Here is a 17075-nt window from a genome sequence, read left to right on the forward strand (position 1 = left end):
GAACCTGGTATTTCCATTCTCCAGAGCAGCTTGGGGAAAGGGACAAGGTCTTGGTGGTAGAAAGAGAGCTCAGACAGGTCCGAGGAGATGTAAGAGCCAGGGAACAAATAAACAGCGCCTTGGGTCACTATCTGTGGCCTTGGTCAAGGGCAGGAGAGAAGAAACAGAAGGGCTGCTGCTATGGATGGGAGGGCATTGGGGGGATGGAGGTGGGGTTCCTCTGTGAGCCGGAGGGTGGCAGCTGGAAGGGTGCTGGGAGGACTGCCTACCTGGGGGAAGCGTTGAGCTGGAGGCTGAGGGGCAGGGATAGTGAGGGGAGGGGAGGGGAGAGGTGGCTGGTGGTGAGGGCAGGAAGGGAGACCTCAGGGCCCGAGGTCTGCTCAGCCTGCCTCCTCAGGTTCTCACCCATTTTGTGCACAGAACGGCTGGTGTGCTCTCAGTAGTCCCATCTGTGCAGTCCTCAGCCTCAAGGGCCGGTTTAAGGTAGCACCCTGGGAAGAAACTTTCTGGGTTCCAGACCTCAGAACAGGGTGACGTGGTGGCGAGCAGCTCAGGCACCAAAGCCTTTTCCTGGCTCCAGGGATTTATTTTTAGACATCTTTGTCCAAATTCCCTGGCCCCTTACAGCTTCACAAGTTGCCTGGTTTTGACGTCACCTCTTTGATGAAAGCCCTTCCTCCTCCTTCCTCCTCCCGTGGGTGCCTGTCGGCTGTGCTCTGGGCTTGTCTCCTAGTGTCGGGGCTGAGGCATGGGGGGTACCATCCTCTTTCCTGTCTGGTCTGGTATGGGGAAGAGCAAGGGGCTTCTCCAAGGGTGTCTATGAGACGTGCTGGTATGGGCTTGGCCATCAGTTAGGAGAGGGTGATGCCAGGCTGCCCACTCTGGAGGCCTAGCCCAAGGTGCATTGCAGGCTTCTGGAGGAGTTCGCCCGTGCCCCTGTGGTTAGCCTGATCCTGGTATCCTGGGGAGCAAAGCCAGGTGAAAGATGAGGAAGGGTGGCCCTGTGCCTCTCAGCCCAGAAGACAGAAGAGAACAGAAAACTCCCTTCCACACCTGCACTCTTCCCCACGGCCCTGAGACCAAAGAAGGACCCTGCTAGGGAGGCTGAGTTACTCTGACTCTTCAAGCCCTGGCGGCTGGCTGCCTTTAACCATGCATGTGTGTACGTGTGTGTGTACGCGTGTGTATGCGTGCCCCTCTTTTTCTCCACCTGTCTGGCTTCTCTCTGGATCTGAGGCTGGGTCTGCTGAGGAAGTGCTTCACACAGAATGCCAGCAGCTGTTGGCTTTCTGCTTCAGAAGAGGTGAGGGAGGCTGGTAGCCCTGCTGCCAAGAGGAGGTGAGGGAGGGCTTGGCAGGCTGGGGCAAGGGCAGGGTTGAACAGTCTCAGAGAGCTGTGTGAGGTGGGTAGAGAGCAGCTGATGTCCTGGGGCATGATTGGTCTCATGGGACAGCAAGGGTCCTGGGGGTCACTATGAGGAGCCCAAAGAGAAGCATTTGTCAGGCCTCTGGGGATTCTGGGAGGATGGCTGGATCCCAGCTTTGCGGTCTGTGTGGCAGCCTTTCCCCTGCTTGGCAGCCAGACAAGCTGAGCTATATAAGCTATCTGCCTCTCTTCACATGAACCCCTGGGGGCCCCCAGGCCAAGCACTTTGGAACAGCATGTGTGTGGAGATCCCAGGTGCTGTGCAACTGTCTGTCTGTGCTGAAGGTGGCCCACCTTTGTCACTGATCCACCAGAGTCCAAGGAGGAAGCAGGGTCTTCTGGCAGCTGCAGGAGCTTCCTTGAAATTGCAAGGCGACAGAGGAGATGGGGCCCAGATGTCAGCCCAGAGCAGTAGGCAAAGACCCCTGCAAATCCCCACAGGGCAGAGCTAGTCTTAACAAGTGTTCAGGAAAGGCTTTTGCACAGGGCAGACCAGGAACAGTGAGAGGCCTGGGGATCCATGCATGGGGCTGTGGGTGGGAGGCCCTGAGCTTAGTGCCTGGCTCCTATATGTCTGTTGCAGTTGGCTGGGAGGTCATTGACAGTGTTACACTGGCCAGCCAAGCCTTGTGTGTCTAAATTCCTCTCAACAGGATCCATAATTTCTACAGACCCCATTTCCAAGGGTCTCTGCTTTCCAGGAATTTCCAGGGGAGGGTCCTTAATGATGTTTGGGCATCTTCCCTAAGTTTAGGGAAACACAAGGTGTTGTCTGCATGGAGGCTGGTTGGCTGGGAAGTGCAGGTAGGCCTTGGAGGCCAGACATTGGCTCTTTTTTCATAGAATTGGAGAGAAGCAGGGTGGGTGTAGTGAGCTGGCAGGGTGGGCCTTGGTTGTGGAGTTCTGGGACAGCTTAGTGGGCTTGTCCTGCCAGGGGTTTGATGGGGGCAGGGACCCCAGACTGGAGCTATTAGGCTGCTCTGGGGTGGGAGCCTAGGCACTGTGCTCAGGTTCCCCCTTGGTTTGGCAGCCACAGGCAGTGGGTTACACTTGGACCCTTGCCTGCTTCAACTAGAGTAGCTTGCCTTTGGGTTTGACCTGGTGAACTTTTGTTTGGAGGAGGACAACTGAGACTTACCTGGCTTGAGCCTCTTTCCTAAGAGAGGGGCACAGTTGGGCAGATGCCCCTCCACCCCTAGATGACTTCAGGTCTGTTCCGGGTCCTGAGGACGCAGTGACAGCTGCAGCGTGAGGGAAGCTGGGGAGCACCAGGGCTCATCCCTTGTGCAGGCAAGGGTAGGGGTACCCTCTTGAGAGCATGCTGTCTGTTGCTGGGAGAGCATGACTGGAAACTGGGCCTGGAGGGAGCCCTGGGGTGTCAGGGTGGAGATCTCCATGGGGGGCTGGGGGCTGAGCTCTCAAGTGGTGGGTGATGGGATGGCAGAGCTGTGGAGCAGTCAACTGGGACTGAGGAGCAGGAGCTTCAGTGAGGTGCCTGTGGAAGTGGGTAGTCTGTTGAGCTGCAGGCTTGGAGGAAGCTCCCAGCAGCCTGGTCAGAGCCTGGGTTCTGGTCCAGTGGCTCAGAATCTCCTATGTTTGCTTCCCTTTTACCTGGGTGACTTTGAGGGTTCAGTAATGGGGTAGGGGTGGTTTGAATCCCCACTGGACCCAGAACACCGATGAGGAGAACCATGGTCCTGGCAGTGGGAATCTAGGTGAAGAATCCTTAGTGGGATATGAAATTTGGGATCATCTCTGTCTCTGTGCCCGTCATCTTTGCTGAGCTATTGTGGGAGGGTTCTGAGCTTTATTTTAGTAGAGGCCCTCCTGGCACCTTAGCTCAGTCACTTAGCAGTTATTTACTGAGTAACTATTTTGTGCAGTATTGTTCGAGGCATAGGTGAACCAGTTAGAGGCATTTACAGGGTCCTGATCAAAGTCAGCACCCCATCATTTTATGAACAGCAAGACTGAGGCCTGGGTAGAGGAAGTTATGCAAGGTCAGTGGGTAAAACAGTGGCTGAGTCGAGATGGGGCCCTTGGGCTGAGTCATGCATTTTGCCTTTCTACTCTGTTTATGAGTGGGGCTGGGCCCAAGAGGCAGAGCATGGGATGTCATGAGCGTGGCATACACTTGGGTGGTGCCCAAGGTGGGCCTGGGATAGTGGCACTGTGGCCCAATGCCCACTTGACTTCTGTTTCCAGCCCTGAGTGGGCAGAGTCGGGGATGAAGCTGCCAGTCTGGGAGACCACTGGGGATCCAGAAGCAAAGGGCAGGAAGAGCCCAGCAGGTGCTCATTAAGGGAGACCTTGGCAGCTCTTCTGGGCACAGGAAGCAGCTGCTGCAGGTGTCTTACTGGGCCTCATGGCCTCGTCCTCAGTGAGGTGTAAACAGCTCCATTCCTAGGCTCCTCTCACTGGGGCTCCAGGGCCTGCTGCCAGCAGTGCCCCCACCTGATTGGCCTGCCCCAGCTCAGGGAAGAGGGTGCTCTCGGTAGCACCAGGCCTGGGGCTGGGCAACAAGCCCAGAACCATTTCATTCCCCATCTTCCCCAGCCACAGGGCTTAGCCATGCCCAGTGGAAGTAGGGTAGAGAGGGGAGGAATGGATTCTCTGGGAAGGTCAGAGCAACCCTTGGGCAGGGGGTGGCATTTGGGCTGGGCCTTGAAGGATAGGTGGCCTTCTCCAGGTGGGAAGGCACACCAGGCAGAGGCGCTGACCTGGGTGTGGCTTATGTCAGTTGCGGCTGGTGTGTGGGAGAGGAGCAAGACTTTGGGCCCAGGAGATGAAGCTGGGTTCTGCAGACCATAGGGAGCCACTGATAGTATCTGAGCAGATGAGTGGGCTTTGGAACAGGACTTGAACACAGGGAGATGGGGAGGAAGAGCTGGAGGGCACAGCTAAATTCCGAATGAGGGTAACAGTTGTTAGGTGAGAGTAGCAGTGACTCTGCACCCCAGAAACCCCCAAATAAAGAGGAGTCCCCTTGCCAGGGCTTGGCCTCCCTGACCCCCCTTAGGACCTGCCCTTAGATGTTGAGGTATGCAGGGACCCATGGGAGGCCAGGCCTCTCCCCTCCGCCAGCCTAGGTCCTGGAAGCTGAACCTCAGCATCTTTGGCTTCACCCCTCCCTACTCCTCTACCCCAGGACTGAAGCACAAAGCCAGCCTTTGCTGGGGCGGGCGTGGGTGCCACCATTCTCAAAATACCAGCTCAGATATGGTAGCTTGGCAGCCCTGCAGGACCTTGGGGGCTGAGGCTTGTCTGGGTGTGCGGTGGGGTTGGGCTTTCACCAATCCGGAGGGGGGCCTTCTTCCCCTAAGCAGATGGGACTCACCGAGGAGGAATTCATTGCTCTTCTCTAGAACGATAGGTTCTGGAATGAAGGAAGCCAGGAGAGATTCTGAGGAGGGGGCTTACCCTCCAGAGCAGAACACCTCTGTGCTTAGCAGAGCCCTCCAATAAGGACAGGCTAGCCGTACGGTTACGCAGACTGGAAACCTAAGGCTCCAGAGGGAAGGGCTTCCCTGAGGGGTGAGTGGAGGTCGGAGGTGTCAGTCTGCAGTGAGAAATTCGGGGCCTTCTTTTCCCCACTGTTTTCTCTCCTTCCCCCTCTCCTCTCCATCCTCACTTGCCCACCTGTCCTTCCCCTCTGGCACTTCCTCATTCCTCTGGCTCCCAGGTGCTTGGCTTCACGGCTCCATCTGTACGATGCAGCCTTCCTGCTGCTGGATAATCAATCAGTGGCATTTTTGTTGCTTGTGAGCTGGACAGGGCTCAAGGTCCTTGACTGTGCAGACGTTGCTGAGAACGGCTGGCTCTTGGAGAGGGGTGGACTGTGGAGGCTGTTGTAGCAGCATCGTCTGGGGGGCCGTGGCTCCCTTCCCAGATTTGGAAGGGAAAGTGATTGGATCCCAGGACTGAGCCTCTGAGCCCACCATGGGGCACTTGTGCCCATGCCCTGCAGCCCACCTAGTCTTGCCCCACAAGACTCAGGAAGGCCAGAGCAGGGCTGAGCTGGGGTTGGGTCCCCCATTTGCATCTGGGGAAAGGAAGGATGGGCCTGGCTGCAGTGTCAGGGGCTTCCCTGCCCACCCAGGTGCTAGGATGCTTAGGGGCCTATGTGTCCTGTGCCTGCTTAGAGGGAATCACCCTCCTTGCTCTCCAGTGCCTCCACCTGCTCTGGTCTCCATGGTTGCCGATCCCCACCACCCCCCGCCTCCCCAGGCCTGCCCAGGAAGCTAGGGCCTGGGTGCACAGGAATATGAGCAGAGGTGTAAATTGTGTGGCAAGATGCCGACCCTGAAGTGAAAATGAAAAGTCTTCAGGCAGCAGGGGCAGCAGGCTGGGGTGCCAGGCACAGCGCTCTGCTTCCCGCCCCGCTCTCCTCACACCTTCCCCTTCTGCAGTCTTTCCTAGGCTCCTGCCCAGGCCTGTGCCTCTGCCAGCCCTTCTCCTGCCCTTGAGGGGCTCCCAGAGCAGCCCTGGGCGAGATCTGACCCGAGATCGCCTTCATTTTTGGCTTCCATTACATTTTCGAACTGGCCAAGAAGAGCACAGAAAAATGGACTGTTCCTTTGTTAATTTTGTGACTTTAATATTTGTGGTTGTTTCCCCATTGACTCTTCTTAGGTCTTTCAAGAACCCAACGGCCTTGTCTTACAGCGATTAGTGTTTTTATTCATCTTCTCCAGTTCCTCCCTTCCTTTGAGGTTATCTATTTCCATCTCTTTATTTTACAGCTGGGGAGATGAGACCCAGAGGGAAGCCACCCATTTGTCAATAGCCGGGCCAGGGCTCTGGCTCCTGCTCGGAGTTCTCTCTGCCCCTTCCTGCCTCTCTCCCCTCCCTGGGAGTGCCATCTCACTCCTTGTCTCCTCTGCCTATCATTTTCAGAGCTTTGGGCCCTCCTGCTAGAAGGGGGAGCTGCTCACCAGCCCTTCTGCAGGCTCTCCGTGCTGGTACTGCAAGACCCCCAGAGTGTGTGTCTCCTGCTGTCACCTCCTGCCTCACAGACAGGTTTAGGATCTGGGCCAGAGACTGTCGGGAGGCCCTGTGGGGATAAGAGGGAGTCAGGGAGAGGGAAGGTGACGGAAGCGCCTGGGCAGAGTAATAACAGTGTGCCGCACTCCAGCCGCAGCTCCTGCTGTGCCTCCCCATTGCTTTGCACGTGTGCTGCAGACCGGCTGCCTGAGGGGCCTCTGGGGTCTGAGCCCCCACTTGCCGGGACCGCTGTGTGCAGGCGGTGCACGTTGGTGTCTGTAATTAAAAATGAACATGCCTCACTTCATCCAGAGAGGAGGTGCTACCACCTCGGGCGGGGCGCAACAGCTGTTTGCTGGCTGTGTGGATGCCCAGCTGTCTGGCCTGGAATGGAGGGACAGGGAGGACTGGGCAGCTCTCAGGGTAAGCAGGGAGGCCTAGGGTGCCTCACCCCAGTGAGGCAGCGGGTAAGGGGCTGTGATGGGGTGGAGCAGGCCTCATACCTTTCTGGGTCTGTAGTTTATGTGGATGTGTGACCTGAGCTTTTGGGAATTTGAGGGCTACTTAGCTCTGAGCAAACACAGCCCTGGGCTGCTTGGGAGTGGAACCCACTCAGTCTTCACCTGGTCCTGACTTCTCCTCCAGCCCCCCTCCTGACCCTTGGCCAAAGCCAAGGTTGGGTTAGTGCCTGAGGTTGGGTAGTTCAGGTCCCCTTGCTTCCCCTTCCCTCGCCTAGAGCAGTGAGGACTGTCGGGGAGGCACTGTGCATCCTGTGGGGAAGGCTGGGCCCAGCGTGCTCATCTAGCCTCTTTACAGGAGCCCTGAGCTGCGTGGGCAAAAATCTTTGCCCCCCACCCCCCAGGAGGTGAGCTCAGCTTGAGGTGGGGGCGGGTGTGTGGTGTGTCCCCAAGGCTTCAGGGGTACCACTGTGGGCAGGTTTGTGTGTGCTGCTCCTTCTCTCATCTGCCAGCACATCTGGGGAGGTGAGCCGTTGTGGGGGTGGGGGTGAGGGGGCTGAGCAGTGCTGGTTACTAAGGTCTCCTGGAAATCCTTGAACTTTGGGTGATGCCCCGTGTCCCACTCTTGTTCCTGCCTGTGGAAGGCCCGGGTGGTAGAGAAGCCTTGGAGGTGTGTCTGAGGGACCAGAGCTCTTGGGTCCAGTTTCTGGCATCCTTGGTGGCACCTTGGCCTGGTTAGCTGACTGCTTCCTGCTAGAGGGGGAGCACTGTGGATGTCTACGTCTCTCCCACCTTGGAAACTGGCCTTGTCTCCTTGAGTCTGTGTGTGGAAGTGAGTTTGCTCTGGGTCAGGGCCTCATCAGATGGCTGGTGGCTTCAGCAGCTGGAGCAGGCCTACCTGTCTGGTGACGCTACCTCAGGCCTCGGCTGTCTGGGCTGTGGGAAAGGGGTGTTCCCACAGCCGGGAGGACTCCAGGCTTATCCAGGCCCCTTTCCCCAGCATTTCTAGCCCAGTGTGGCTTTGCCCTAGTATCCTTGGCCCTTGGCAGTCTGCTCTCCAAGGGCTCCCTGGGGCTAGCTGAGGGGGAGGCAGCTGGCCTTGCCTTCCTCTGATGATTTTCCGATACTTCGGAACTCACTGACACCCGGCCTGGGTCACAGCTCCTGTGCAGTGAGGGCCTGAGAGCTGGCCCGTGGCTCCTCTTCTCCCTCAGATGCTTCCCCTGGCTGGGAGGGACAGAGCTTGTCCTCCCTGTGTGGTCACTTAGGGACAGGGCATATGGCTAATCCTGTCCCTCATGCTCCGTCCCTAGCCCCCACTGGACTCATCGCTCCATGGGCAGAGCATGGAGGGTTTCTCAAGGAGAGGCTGCACAGACAAGTATTACAACCCCCAACTGCCTGTGGGCCTGGATTGGAAGTTGGCCCCTTTGCCTTCCTGCCCCTTCTCCTCTGCCCCCAAGTCTGAATTTTGACAGGACCTGACATGTACTAAAATGATTTGGGGCTGAACTGTCAATGAGATTTTAATTAGCTCCATGCCTCCCTCCACCAGGGAGGGCTGGGGGGTCCCCAAGTGTTGAGGGTAGGAGTGGGCTGGGCCTGGGATCAGGCTTGGGCAGTTGGCACTCCCTGTGTGGGATGCTGTGAGTAGGGAGGGCTGCAAAGCCAGGCCACAGTCCTCTCTCCCTCCTGTCTCCCCTGTTCCTCTGTTCTCTCCAATGGCTTTGAGATGAAGGCGATGGCAAGGATGGAGGATGCAGTTTCCATGGCAACGGGGCTGTCCACAGCCAGGCAACTTCAGAGCCGGGCTCTCTGGAGGAGGCAGATGCGCAGAGCAGCCGCAGAGCTGCCTCCTGCCTGCCAATGAGGGGGCTGGCAGAGCAGGTGGCAAGGGTGGCTGGTGCTGCCCACTCTGATGCCCGCCCTAGAAGGGAAGGTGGAAAGAGCATGGCTCCTTCTTACCACCCCTGTTACTTTCAGAAAGGAAGTGAGGCTGGTGGCTTGAGTGTTGGCAAGGGTTAGGGTAGGGCTGCATTGTTCCTCGAATTTCTGGGTGGGCACAAGGTTCTGGTCCCTGGGAGCAATCCCCCAAACCAAATGTCTATAGCCCTGAGAGGGTGGTTGCCAGGTAACTGATGGCCCCTCAGCGGCTTCCCTTTGGGTTCTTTGAATGCCCAGAGCGTGGGGATGCTGTTGAAGGCTATGTGTTAACTGGGTTTGGGGGCCGTTTTCTTCCCTCTGGCTTCCAGGAAAGGACCTGGACCTTCTTTAGGAAGCTTCCTGACCCTGGCCTTGTTGACATGGCTCAGCTTTGGCAGACTCCCGCCCCCAAGTGCTGGCAATAGAGTAGTGCTAGAACCTAGTAGCTCTTCTTCCTAATGCCGTGTCCTTGTTCGGTCTCATCCTGAGGACCAGGGCTGGGGTTGAGTGTGTGAGCAGGCGAAGCAGAGGCAGCCATCAGACTGTTCAGGTAGGAGAAGCTGGGAGCGTGGACTCATGAGATGGCTGAAAGAGCACCAGGTTGGCAAAAAAGATTGGACTCAAACTATTAAAAATAATGGCTTTCCTTCACTGACCCTGAAGGTGTCAAGGCTAGGGTGTTCCACTCTGCATTTGACCACATGGACACTAAAGGTACAGGGTCTTGCCTGGTTGCCCCTGGAGTCAGAGTCTGGGCTGTGGCTAGGCTGTGGCTAGACCTACAGCCAGGCCATCCATTCCCTGTGCAGCCTCCTGGGTATACCCTGCCTCCAGCTGGCTGTTGAGGACCCTGGCTGGATAAACCTTTCAGGTTCACTCCTCTTTCCCCAGGGGGCTCATTTTTATCCCTTTCCACTTGCTTTAATTGAAGGGGGCTCCTCAACCCTAGGGTTGGTCAGGCAGGTAGACAAGTGGAGTCCTGGAGTGGCTTTTCCCCACCAGGCAATAAGTCCCTCATTACTGCTAAGTGGAAGGCTCATTTCAGAGCTCGTGGTGAGAGCCGGGCGGGTGCTATAAATAGCTGTGCGGTGAAGGTTGGCGGGTGAGCAGTGACAGGGCAGGGGCCTCACAGTCATCTTAGTGGGTAATTGCTCTCCATCACAGGAACGGGGGGTGGGCTCAAGAGCAAGATGCACTTGACCCCTGTTCTGCTTGTTCCTGCCTGCCTCCGGGCAACACTGGCATGTGTCTGTGTCCCTTCCACACACACTGGGGGGTGGGGCTTCAGGCTCTGTGGCCAGGCAGAGGGGAGGGAAGTGCCTCTTAAGACTTAGGGCTCTATAAGCTGGTACTTCAGCCAGTGGGAATTGGGGTGACATCCTGTGCTGGACATGCTTATCCTGCCTGCCCCCAGCATAGGGTCTGCCTCTGTACCCTCGGCTAAAACTCTAGGCACACTTGCAAGAAGGGGTGGGAACCAGCCATGTCTGATAGTCTTGGAGGTTGGCAGAGTCCCTGAAGTAGCAGGGCAGTGGGAGTGGAAGAAGTGGCTCTGAGCCCCTGTCCAGGATTTGTCAGTCACTTGTCTGCGAGGGCAGGAGCTGGAGGCCTAAGGGTCAGTGGCATGGCCTCCCCTGATATCTGTGGGTCAGTCAGCATTATCCAGGGTAGAGGGGAGGTCAGGGCCAGTGGATCTTGGAATGGAAAGTCTGGCAGGTCAGACCTTGCTTGGATTGGGCACCTGGGGCCATAGTTTGTGGGGTTCCTGCTTTAGGATTGTCCAGCGTGCTAAGCTTCAAGGCTCTGTGAGACCAGTGCCTTCTTGAACAGCCTTTTGGTCCCAGGCATACAGAAAGGATTAGCAGTGCAGGCTCCTGGGTTCTTTTAGAACCTGTCCTGGAGTGTTGTCCCAGGTACTGCTGGGTCCTCAGACACTGCCCCCGGAGTGTGGGGCCCTGCCCTTAGGGTGCTCTGTGTGTGTCTCCCTCAGCACAGGTTTGGAACTTGGGGGAGATTGAGACAGAAGGTAGAGCCAGTCCCTTGGGAGGGAATAAACAGTAGATAGTTCCTGGAGCCACTTAGGGACAGGTGGGTCAGAAGCCCTGGAGGATTCATTCCACCTTTTACCACGTTGAACAAGGAGCGAAAGCTGTGTGCCCACCCCCGGCTGGAGATCTACCAGCGAGACCAGATCTATTTCATGTGCCCGCTGGCACGGCAGGGAGACTTCTATGTGCCTGAGGTGAAGGAGACCGACCGGAAGAGCCGGTGGCCTTTGGAAGACAGCGATGCCCAGGTGGACAGCACAGGTACGAGGGTACGGGAATGCTCGTGGGGCCCCTCTTTGGACATGTGGGCATGGCTGAGGAGGCTCCTCCCTGGTGGGGTTGGCACTGTTCGTGTCCAGACTAAGCTTGCCAGAGGTGGAGGAAGAAGACCCTCCCACCCCGGGACCCACATGCATAGCTGCTTGTCCCCAGACACATGGGTCCCTGTAGATGTGGGTTCGCACATTACCCCTGGCAACTCAGATACAAAGACCCTGCTCAGATTCTCTTCAGATGTAGCAGGAGTACCCTTAGAAACACCATCACTGGATGCTCATGGGAGGGGGTTCACTGCTGCAGGGTGAGGGGGCTCATCAAGAAATAAAATTGGCACTGGATTGGGAATGTAAGGAGGGCAGCAGTACAGAGCCCTCCACCCCCCAGATCCAGCTGCCTTTTCCCTGCCAAAAAGCAACCAGAGAGCATGCAGAGGGGAGCCAGGAGCTCAGTGCCCTACCCCTTCCACCAGAGCCAGCCTTCACACCCCGGGTCCAGACCAGTCGGTTGCTTGCCTGCTCTCAGCCCACCTCCCTGCCCTGAGCTTCGTGATTCCGGGCTGTCCCAGGGACGAGGGGGCTTGGTGGTTACATCCCAGGTGGTCCAGCCCTTGGCCCTGCTGGTGGAGCCTTGTGCGACTCTGGAGGCCCATGGCCTGTGCAAGTGGTGTGGGGCTGGAGGCGAGCAGCTGTCCTCACCTCCTTCTTTAGGAGCCTCTCTGTCTATCCAGTCTTCAACAGCCAAGGTCACCCTAGAGAGACATGTGTTGGCGGGGGCGGAGGGTACGGGAAGCATTCTCTACTCCCCGGGGGCTCTGTCCAGCACAGTTAACTTCATCTGTCACTTAATTACCTCCATGGGGTACTGCTCCCACCCACCTGGTAATGTCCAGCACTCTCTATGCCCCTGCTGTGACACAGGACGTGGCACAAGGTCAGCAGTCTCAGGCAGTCCCCAGGGCAGGAAGCGGGGGTGCCTTGACCTTCCTTCGACCTCCTTCTGCTGTCTGCGCCCCTTCCCTCACCCACCCCACTGGCTTCCCTCCCAAACACTGCCTGCCAGGGGTGTTGAAGGACTGCCAGGCACCCACCACAGCTGGCTGCAGCCATAGCTCCCACACCCCAGCTCCTCGGCCTGTCCGCCCCACCAGCTGCCCGCCCACTCCCTGGTGTGGGGGCTGAGAGGTCTGCCCTCTTCCAACAGGGTCTACCCTGGCACCCGGGGCGGACTCGGAGTGTCTGCCTGCCAGGTACATGCCACTTGCACAACAGTGCGTGGTAGGCAGCTGGCCACCCAGGGTTTGGCCTGTCCTGTCCCTGCCTGCCTCCCTGTGAGGGCCCCCTCATGGGCTGGGAGGTGAAAGGGGGTGATTAGCTGCCTTGTGCCTGTTATTACATTGATGTATTATTTAGCTCCAGAGAGGCAATGAATATTTGATCTTGCACTGGCTGTGGGCAGTGAGGAGGGAGGGACTAGGGTGAAGGTGGCTGCTTCATTCCCACCCCAGTAGCACTAGGCGTTTAGGTGCTGGCCTGCCTGGGATGCAAGCCCAGGACTCTGGGACTTCTTCTAATGTAGGCCTTGGTGGGGCTGGAGGGGTACCACTTCCCCGCCTTTGCCACATGTGTCCATGTGTCCCCAGGGGCTGTCCATCTCACATGCTGGGCCCCGGCCTGACGATCACACCCCCAACCTAGGAGCTGGGGGAGTAGGGAGATGCTGGCTGGCAAGCAAGCAGGCTTTTACACCCAGGCCACAAGAGAGCCATGGGGTGGGCAGGCAGGTAGAACAGGCCAGTTCTGCCTCTCTTTCTTCTTTCTGGCCTGCTGCCCTGATTGTCATTTGTGGAGTGAATGGGGAGCTGGAGTCCTGCTCCAGGACCAGAGGGAACCACCCATAATTCAGGGCACAGTCCTTGTTCACTTTTGAATGCCTCCATCCTGGGGCCTCATAAGAAGAGGGCCCTGAGCCAGTAGCCTGGTACTTCCGAGATCACCTTACCTCTGCCAGTAGGCCCAAGGAGCATCTTCTCAGGACTGAGGGAGCAGACCCCAAGACTTCCCACCTCCACCTTCTCCCCAGCTGGAGCTCAATGAAAGTTCCAGGCTAAGTCCAAATGCTAAGCAGTCCCCAGCTGCGCCTGGCTCTGGGCTCTTATCACCATGGACACAGGATCTGGAGAAGCTGGCCCACACCTCACCTGTGATGTTCAACAGCCATCCCCCTCCGGCTCACATAGGAAGGGGGACATGTCTGCCTTCTCTCAGTCTGGATTCCTACACACAGTGGGCCTGAGCTCGTTGCCTGATCTTGCCACTCCCACCTGCTGTCAGTGGCTCTGCTCTGGGAAATGGATTGAGGAGTTTGCTCCTGAGCAGGGCAGATGAAGGGGCTGTGTGTGTGGAGGACATATTGGGGGTTGGAGGAGCAGGCTGGAAGGGGTAAGGACCATCAGCCCAGCTCTGCCCCATCTCAGGGTGCTCCGCCACCAGCAGAGTGCTCTCATGGTCCCCTTTGCTGCTTCGTGGCTCAGGAACCACTAGTGGTTGGGGCAAAGACCCCTCTGGGTTACCCAGACATAGGGGAAGAAAGCCCTTAAGATGCTTGATCCCAGCACCCTCCTTCCATGTGCCTGGCTGAGGGTGTCTCACGGCTTCTCCATCCTACTGCTGCCCCAGGCTCCTTAACTCAGGGCTCAGTGTGGGCTAGAGGCAGGGGCCAGAGGCCAGCTGACTTCCTGGATATGGCTGCTCTGTGGGGAGCCCTGCATGTGGGCAGGAGGGTGGCCTCCTGGTCCTTCTGTCCTCTTGCTTTATGGGCAGTGTCTGTAGCTGGCCATGGACAAATCTCTCTGCAGGCCTGCAGTGGGGGTGGAGGAGGGGACACTGCTTGCATCTCTTTGTTCTACCCTCAGCTCCTCACCTCAGGGCTGAGTGGCCCTTAATGGACTGTTAAGGGGTGCAGCATGCGTTGTGGGAGTGCAGGGAGCTGAGGCTATCAGGCAGGGAGAGAAGTGTATAGCAGTCCTTCTTCCTCCTTCCCTGTTCCCTCCCTCTGCCCTGTCAGCAGCCCCAGTAGTGGCAGAGGGCAGAGGGCAGAGGGCAGCTGGAATGAGCCTCTTGAGCCGGAAGCTTTATTATTCATGAGCATGCTGTGTATGCTGAGTTATTTGCTGGGGGTAGAGCCTCTGTCCTCTCCCTGGGGAATGATGGGGCTCCAAGCTAACCTGCGCTCCATCTTCCTGGCCCAGGAGCTGACACGATGAGTGACACAAGTTCTGTAAGCCTGGAGGTGGGTCCTGGCAGCCGGGAGACATCAGCTGCCACACTGTCCCCTGGGGTGAGCAGCCGTGGCTGGGACAACGGTGACACCCGCAGCGAGCACAGCTACAGCGAGTCAGGTGCTAGCTGCTCATCTTTTGAGGAGCTGGACCTGGAGGGTGAGGGACCCCTGGGGGAGCCACGGCTGAGCCCTGAAGCTGAGCCTCTGGGGGCTGCCAAGTGGCCCCGGGAACCCAGTACCCCTGAGAGGGACGAGGAGTAGCTGGGGCCACGCTCAGTTGCCAAGGACTCTCCAGCCCTCTTCTGCCTTCACCTCAGGCCAGCTGGGGCCAGGGGTCTCAAGGCCTGACCTCCACCGCCTGCCCGGGGCCTCTGCCTATGCCTTCTCACTGCCCTCATGGCTCCTAAGGCCAGGGGAGCCAGGGACTGTTTTCTGCACCCAGACCCCTGGGCTGCTGCCGTTACATCTCTTTTCAGGTTCACGTTGGAGATTCCAGGGCCCAGAATAAAGCAAATGATTTTCTTGTTTCACCTGGATTTGAGCTGTGCGTTTGTTTGTTCCATCTTGGGGAACCCTGCAATAGGCAGGAGTGGGCAGGAGCACCCCAGTCTGAGGAAAGGAGTGTGGCCAGGTACCGTGGGGTGGGGGAAGGAAGGGGATGTTGGTGGCCCTCCACTACCCGCTCTGTGGCCCCAGGCAACAGCAGCCCCTCCGGTGCAGCATCCCCAGAGGGTCCCCAGGCTGCTGTGGGACCAGTGGAGCAGGGCATGCTCCCGGGGCTCAGGAGTGGGGTTCACAGACCGCCTTTGTCTGCTTCCAGGGAGCCTTTGTGTCTGGTGGTGCCTGTGCTCAGGCTGGTGTCTGCCGGCCGGCTGGCAAGGCCATCCCTGCGGGTCTGCAGCGGGTTGTCCTGGGATGGGTGTGGCTGTATTTGTGTGGATCGCTTGGTGGCTTTGTGCATGTGTTGCTGTGCTTTGTGTGTTTAACTGAACTAGCCCTACAGGGGTGTGAGGCTGGCTGGCTGGGGGCATCCCTCTGGGAGCTTTGTCCACGCACTGCTATCTGTATGTGGCTATGTGTCTGTACAGCTGTGTGTGGTTGCGTGTTTACATGTAAAGCTCTGCATCTACACATAAAGCTGTATGTCTGTGAGTACAGCTGTATATGTGGACATGTCCACATCTTTGGCTGTATGTATGTGACTGCGTCTGTATGTAGAGCTGTCTTACAGCTCTGCATGTGTAGCTGCTTGTGTGGTTGTGTTTACATGTACTGCTAAGTGGGGGGCCCTGTCCGCCCATATAGTTCTGTACATAGGGCTGGGCATATGCCTTGCGTGCACAACTGGGAGCTGCGGCTGCGTTGCTGGGCATCACTGTATGTGCTGTGCTGCAGCAGGACTGTTAAGCCCTCTTGCTGTGGGCTATGCAATGGGCTTCTCGGGCTGGCACTATGTTTATGGTGCTGTGTCTTGTGAGGCTGCCTTGGGTAGGCTGGGGTTGCTGTGTGGCTCTGCTCACCTCAGCACCCTGCTGCAGTCAACATCTCTGCTCTGGGGTCCAGCCCATCGCTCATCTGCCCCAAGGAGCAGTTGCTCAACTACCAGAGAGGGTGAGAGCAGCCAGACCTGGAAGACAGTGCGAATGTCTCTCCAGCTTTGTCTGATAGCTCTGCCACTTCACCCCCTATTAGTGATGGAGTTTGTGTGTGTGTGGGGTTGATGTGTTTATCTGTTTTACAGCTGTGCTCTTTCCAGTGTAGTGGGGCCTCTGGTCTCTGTCCCAGGGAAAAAGCCTGTCCTTCCTTGGTGACTACCCTCCCCCTCCCTCCCACAACTGCCACAGGCACATGTAGGTGTGTGTGTCAGAGGGACCTGAGCCTGGCGTGTGCCCACTAGCCTGTGTCTGAGATAGCCTTGCCTTTACTGACACCTGTGGAAGAAAGGGCAGTGCCAGGGAATGTGGGATGCCACGCCCCTTGGCCCTTGGCAGTGTATGTGCATGCTGCGGGCAGACAGTGCAGGCCCCCTCCCCGGATCCTCTGGCACAGTCTGGCACTACAGCTTTTATCCACTACTGCCCCAACCCAGGGGCGTCCTTCCCCATTCTGCTGCAGGAGGGAAGAGACAAGAGCAGCTTCTCAGAGCTGTCCTCCCTCTGCTCGGGCTCCAACTCCTGTTCCCTCCTACGCAGCAGCGCTTCAGGAGCCTCTTCCCCAGCCTCCTCCCTCCCAGACCCCCCTGCCAGCCCCAGCATGTCCCTCAGGGTCGACCTTGTCCCTGCAGTCCCCACCTCAGGGTGACATCTTTTTGCCATAAATACCCATTGCACATTGAGAGTGGGGATTAGTGGAAAGGGGTGGGAGGTCAGGGCTGGATGTGTAGGGGGAAGGTAGCAGTTTTAAAGGTCATCTACAGGAAGGAAAAGGAGGTCCCATCTTCCTCTGACCCCCGCCCCTTCCTCCTAGTGACTCAGGCCCCAGCACTCACATGGGGCTGAAGACATGCCCCTGCCCCTGGCCTGGCAGGTGGACGGAGTTGCAGCTCCTGGGTGGGGAGAATGAATGTGAGGACTGGGATGGATGCTGCAACCAGCTAAGTAAGCCCTCTGCCTCTCTCTCAGGTGTCCCCTTTCCTATCCCCCACTGGTACCCTGCGACGCCAGGGCCAGCCCCTGCACTC

At 57.8% G+C, this 17075-nt stretch overlaps 1 protein-coding gene across 3 annotated transcripts in view; it reads left to right on the forward strand.

Moving 5' to 3' along the window:
* Positions 1-14931, forward strand: part of TEX264 (testis expressed 264, ER-phagy receptor) — a 29245-nt gene extending 14314 nt beyond the window's left edge. For all 3 annotated transcript variants that reach the window (XM_036877655.2, XM_036877658.2, XM_057487033.1), the window contains 2 exons: positions 10930-11098; positions 14364-14931. In XM_036877655.2, coding sequence (XP_036733550.1) covers positions 10930-11098; positions 14364-14656 — 462 coding nt within the window. In that variant the 3' untranslated portion in view covers positions 14657-14931. The remainder of the gene's footprint in view (positions 1-10929; positions 11099-14363) is intronic.
* Positions 14932-17075: the final 2144 nt, after the last annotated feature.

The sequence above is a fragment of the Manis pentadactyla genome, chromosome 1 (genome assembly GCF_030020395.1).
Source record: "Manis pentadactyla isolate mManPen7 chromosome 1, mManPen7.hap1, whole genome shotgun sequence".
Taxonomy (NCBI): domain Eukaryota; kingdom Metazoa; phylum Chordata; class Mammalia; order Pholidota; family Manidae; genus Manis; species Manis pentadactyla.